At 39.8% G+C, this 5782-nt stretch overlaps 1 protein-coding gene across 10 annotated transcripts in view; it reads left to right on the top strand.

Annotated features, from left to right (window-relative positions):
* SENP6 (SUMO1/sentrin specific peptidase 6) overlaps positions 1-5782 on the top strand; it is a 111768-nt gene that overhangs the window by 95417 nt on the left and 10569 nt on the right. For all 10 annotated transcript variants that reach the window (XM_014535792.1, XM_014535787.1, XM_014535789.1 and 7 more), the window contains 2 exons: positions 1349-1471; positions 2962-3054. In XM_014535792.1, coding sequence (XP_014391278.1) covers positions 1349-1471; positions 2962-3054 — 216 coding nt within the window. The remainder of the gene's footprint in view (positions 1-1348; positions 1472-2961; positions 3055-5782) is intronic.

Genomic DNA, 5782 nt, shown 5'->3' on the forward strand with positions numbered 1-5782 from the left:
TAGGGATTGGGCCTGCCCTCTGCCACCCGGGAGCAGGCCTAAGCCAGCAGGTCGTTATCTCCCGAGGGGTCCCAGACTTCGAGAGGGCACAGGCCGGGCTGGGGGACCCCCCCTCCCCCGCCCCCCGAGTGCACAAATTTTTGTGCACCGGGCCTCTAGTATAGGATAAGCAGCACATAAAAACAATAGGTATATTAAGATACTAGAGGTCCGGTGCATGAAAATTCATGCACTGGAGGGGGGGGGGTCCCTCAGCTAGGCCTTCCCCCTCTCACAGCCCAGGAGCCCTCAGGGGTGGGAGGCGACCCGGCAATCAGGAGAAGGCAATACCTCATCATACCTCTGCTGCTGCCACTGCTGGCAGCGCAAACCTTAGCCGGCCCTGGTTACCTGAGCCTTCGGCGGCTGGGCAGCCGCCATCCAAAGCTTGCCTGCGCCTCAGGCTGGCCTTTGGCAGCTGGGGGGCTGAGGGGACTGGAGGACTGCGGAGGCAGGTACGCGGAGCGGCCAGGCCTGCCTGGGGGTGGACCCAGCCTTGCTGCACGCCTGCCGCCCCGGTGAGGCTGAGGGGACTGGGCGCCTCCATCTTGTGGCTGTGGGTGCCGTCATCTTTGAGGCCGTGGCAGTCAATTAGCATATTCCCACTTTATTAGATAGAATAATGGACATAATATACAATTCACTCATTTAAGGTGTACAATTCAGTGGTTTTAGTATATTCAGACATTTGTGCAATCATCATCACAGTCAGTATTATAATATTTTCATTCCCCCAAAGAGCCCCAATAACCATTAGCAGTGATTCCTCATTTTCCTCCAGCTCCAGTTCCAGCATTAGGCAACCACTAGCTCTTCTCTATCTATGTGGATTTGCATATTCTGAACATATCATATACATGGAGTTATACAACATGTGCTCCTTTATGACTAGCTTCTTTCACTTAGCACGGTGTTTTCAAGGTTCTTCTATTTTACAGCAGGTATCGGTGCTTTATTTCTTTTTGTTGTTCAGTATATTTCATTGTATGGATATATATCACATTTTATTTTTTCCATTCATTAGTTGATGAGCGTTTCTGACATTTCCACTTTGTGGCTATTATAAATAATGTTATGAATGTGCCCTTGTTTTAAAATATTAGATCTTTCAAATCACAGTTTTACTCTCAAATATACTTTTCATTACTTGAGAATTATCTGGTAGTTATTATCTAGAATATGAAGTCAACTCTGCTTCTTTCAGTTGTAAGGAATAGAAATTGATGGTGGCTAAATAGATTACTGCCTGCCTGTTAGTGTGAGGTAAACTGCTATATTCACTATATTGGAATTATTTTTTATAAAATAGATATTTGGTGCTTGAAAAACTGAAGAAAGAAGATGCTGACCGAATTCATGTATTCAGTTCTTTTTTCTACAAACGCCTTAATCAGAGAGAAAGGAGAAATCTCCATGAAACACCTAATCTATCGTAAGTCAAGCTCTTTGAAAATGTTGAACAGATGTAATAAGTTGCTGAAATTTAACTCAGTAAAAAATCACTTATTTGTGCCCTGGTCAGTGTGGTGTAGCTGGTTGAGAGTTCTCCCATGCACCAAAAGGGTCCCACGAACCAAAAAGTCACCAGTTTGATTCCCAGTCAGGGCACATGCCTGGGTTGCTGGCTCAATCCTCTGTAGGAGGCAGCTGATCAATATTTCTCTCTCTCTTTTCCCCTCTCCCTCTAACATCAATGAAAACACATTTTTTAGAAAATCACTTATTTGTATTGAGGCAACATAATCTGTTATTAACAAAATCATAATATTGGATTGTATCCAATATAAAATGTGGATCAATATCCACAATATTCTAAAACCTTAAGAATATGTAGAATTCATAAAGGTTTTAGGTGTAATATTTAGATCAGTATTTTCCCAATATGCCTGATGATTTTTAAAAAATTACTTGGATACTTATCAAATATAGATTGCTTTATTTTACCCTAGATATTCCATACTATCTATGAAAGAAACTGTGAATTTGTGCTTTTTTTTTATCCTCACCTGAGTATATTTTTCCATTTATTTTAAAGAGAGTGGGAGAGAGAGGGAAAGACAGAGAGAAATATTGATGTGAGAGAAACACATCAATTGGTTGCTTCCTACACTCGCCCTAACCAGGGCCCTGGCCAGGAAGGAGTCTGCAACCTAGGTACGTGCCCACGATCGGAATCCAACCCGGTACCACAGGCCGGTGCTCTATCCAGTGTGCAAAACTGGCTAAGGCAAGCTTGTACTTTTAGTAAGTTCTTTGGATGTTTCTTCTCAGATAAGTTAAGGAAATACTATATTCTACATATTAGGCCTGATAGGCCTGTGTACTTTTATTTATAATTCTCCTTTAATGATTGCATCCAGCTCTAATACTTACTTAGTAATTGATCAAAATATACACATAAAGAGTTGGTATTTTTTTTTTATCATAAGTTGCTGTTAAATGCTTAAATTGAAGGCTGATGTGGATAACACAAATAGTATTATCCACTAGTTCAGTGATTCCTAATTTTCATCTTAGAGTTGATGATAGTGATTGATTTTGACCAGTGGTCATAGTGTATTCTTCTTCATCTACTGTAAGATAATGTTCACTTTTCTCGCTCTTTCTTTTGCTGTTCTCATTGGTCATGGTCTGATTTGCTTCTCAATCTGATTGCTTGTGCCATTTCTGCAGTAATAAACAATAATAGCACTGATTTACTCTAGTATATAGTAGCAGGAATTAAATATCTTTCTTCCAGATTCAGTGATGGGCAGTTTCTAGCTCTATCTCAGATATTTTGTTTTCTTTCTCCAGCTTGTTAAATCATCTTTTACAACTATTCTGTTAGCAGCTTAATATTCGTAATTTATAAATCGTTGCATATAAGTTGAAGCACTAGGAACATTTCAGAAACTTGATAGTCTATGTCTTGTCTTACAGAATACAGCAAAAGCGGCATGGGAGAGTAAAAACATGGACCCGGCATGTAGATATTTTTGAAAAGGATTTTATTTTTGTACCCCTTAATGAAGCGTGAGTAAGAATTCCCTTTCTGTAAATGTGACAATTTTTAGAAAATGTGTTTAGGATGTGAAGATTTCATCCATTTTAAACTTCTTGAAATTTGTTCTGTATGTCTATACTTATACTGCTTTTTTAATGATAATTGATGCAGTTTTCCAGTAAATCATATAAGATACTGAATTTTACAAACACTAGATGAGATATTTCTAATTTTGTTTTATTGGTCAATGTAGAATAATGTTAATTTTTAAAATGGTGCTGCTTGTGGTCTAGCAAACATCATATAGAAAAACCTACTTTGCCCTAGCCAGTGCAAGCACGCATGTACAGTGCGATTGAAACTTCGTGGCCATGCGCAGAAGTCAGTATTTTGTGGAAGAGCCACACTCAAGGGGCCAAAGAGCGCATGTGGCTCGCGAACCGCAGTTTGCTGACCACTGCCCTAGCCGATTTGGCTCAGTGGATAGAGCGTTGGCCTACAGACTGAAGGATCCCGGGTTCAATTCTGGTCAAAGGCACATGTCCGGGTTGCGGGCTCTATCCCCAGTGGGGGGCGTGCAGAAGGCAGCTGATCAATCATTATTTCTCATCATTAATGTTTCTATCTCCTTCTCTCTGAAATCAATAAAAATATGTTTAAAGAAAAAGAAAAGGCTACTTTATACAGAAAGATGATTAGGTCCCATAGAAGAATTTGAATTCTTAGTTTAAAACACATTTAGGCTCTTAACCAAGAAAAAGAAGAAAAGGTAGGTAGCTAGATTTTTGTCATTTTCTCAAGTGGAAAACCATGCTGACTACGCAGTTATTTTCTAAGTAAAGGGGGTAGTTAAACATTTTGTGTTATTTTCCCCCAAAAGAGGCATTGATTTATAGGATAGTATTATTAGACTTAAATTTGTTTGTATTTCTTTTGTTGTTGTTGTTTTCCAATGCTCTCCAATCAAACATCCCCAGGAATACACCTGTAGTTGGATAATTTTGGGCTTATTACTTGTATCAAAGGAGAACATATACCATAGACAACCATGGAGCCTCTCAGTGCAAGTGTGTTTGAAAAAGCCTATAACAAAATTTGGGCTTTAGTTTGGTGATTTGGGGAAAGATCTAAGAAAGCAGTGGTTTGCTTGGGTAAAGAAGTAGCATTCACTCAATGAGCAAAAAAGGGAATTTTGATATTTGGGGGGTTGGTTTTTGTGACCTTGTTTGTCTCTGCTTAGACAAATTATGAAATGGCCTAGCCTTTGCCTCATTTTATTATGGTTGCAGAGTAGCCTTGTCTGAGGTTGATGTTCTGTGAGATTTATGTCTAAGTCTAATAAGCTTAGCTGTGCCAGGCTAGCTTCTGAATATTTTTTTTCTCACTATGAAAAACAAATTCACTGTACAGTATAATCAAGCTATATTTATTTAAAACCCTGCTTTAATTATAACATTTGTGCTCTCTAATTAGCTCAGCCAAAGATAGGTAGGCTAGGTCAAAATATTGGTTATGGCGATAAAGCCCAACTTTAATATATATATACATATATAAAGTCAAACACTTTAAAATTAATCTTCACTTTCTTCATTCTTCTCAAAATAAGGTTTCTTGCCATATATTTGTTATATAAAGTAATATGTGAGCTGCCTAATAGGTGAAATGGAGACTATCTACTTATATAAAAATGATGGGTGGTGTTCATCACGACCTGAACCGCAGCGACTAAGCAGAAGGAAGTCAGTCCCTCAGGGGTTGTCTTGGCAACGGCTGTGCCCTCCCCTGAGCTGTTTCCCAGAGCTGTTTCCTGTAAGGGCAGGGTTTGAGGCAGGAACCTGCCTTGGGAGTGTGGAGGCATATCTTTCTAAAGTGTGCCGCGCCAGCACGAAAGGCTTAAAGACAGACAAGAGAATGAAAGCTGGGTCTCGGTGGGACGCTGCTTCTCTGAGAGACAGCTACCACACCCACAGCCATGCTGCCTTTTTATAGCAGATGCTACGAGGCAAAGTAAGGGCGTGACAAAGATGTTCACAACATTTTCCTGGGATTCAATCCTACTCAGCTACATGCACCTGAACTCTATCAAGCCTACATGACTCAGGCATGTGCGGCCATGTGTTCGGACCATAGGTTCAAGCTTACAACTACAGCTGTTGCCTATAATTGTGCTGGGAGGGCCCTGCCCTCCAAGCTGGAACTTGCACATTGCAATGAGAGGACTGTGCCCTCTCATCAGTCCAAGGCTTGAACCTGTCCAAAACACTGTAGCGGCTCCCCACAATAAAGTTTTAATTCTGTTTCTTTGTTACTAATGTTGTGGCCCCACCCCATAACAAAGAAACAATTTCTGGAGGATGAGGCCCAGGAATCAGGATTTTAAAAAGATTCCCAGGTGATTCTAATGTGCAGCCAAGGTTGAGAACCACTGCTATAGATAATATTAAAAATATATCTAAATGTGCAATTCTTTGTCCAAAAAATGAGCATGTTCAAAAATTAAATGAAGAAAATTTGGATATACTCGATGGAGATTTTCACACATATTTGAGTGATGATTCCATTGATTCCACAGATGATGCTGAAAAGGAAAATTTTCCCATCGAATTTCTTAATAGTATTACTCCTTTGGGAATGCCATGTCATAAATTAAAATTGAAAGTGGGTGCAATCATCATGCTATTGAGAAATCTCAATAGTAAATGGGGTCTTTGTAATGGTACCAGATTTATTATCAAAAGATTATGACCTAACATTATC

This window comes from Myotis brandtii, unplaced genomic scaffold, assembly GCF_000412655.1.
Source record: "Myotis brandtii unplaced genomic scaffold, ASM41265v1 scaffold151, whole genome shotgun sequence".
NCBI classification, from domain to species: Eukaryota; Metazoa; Chordata; class Mammalia; order Chiroptera; family Vespertilionidae; genus Myotis; species Myotis brandtii.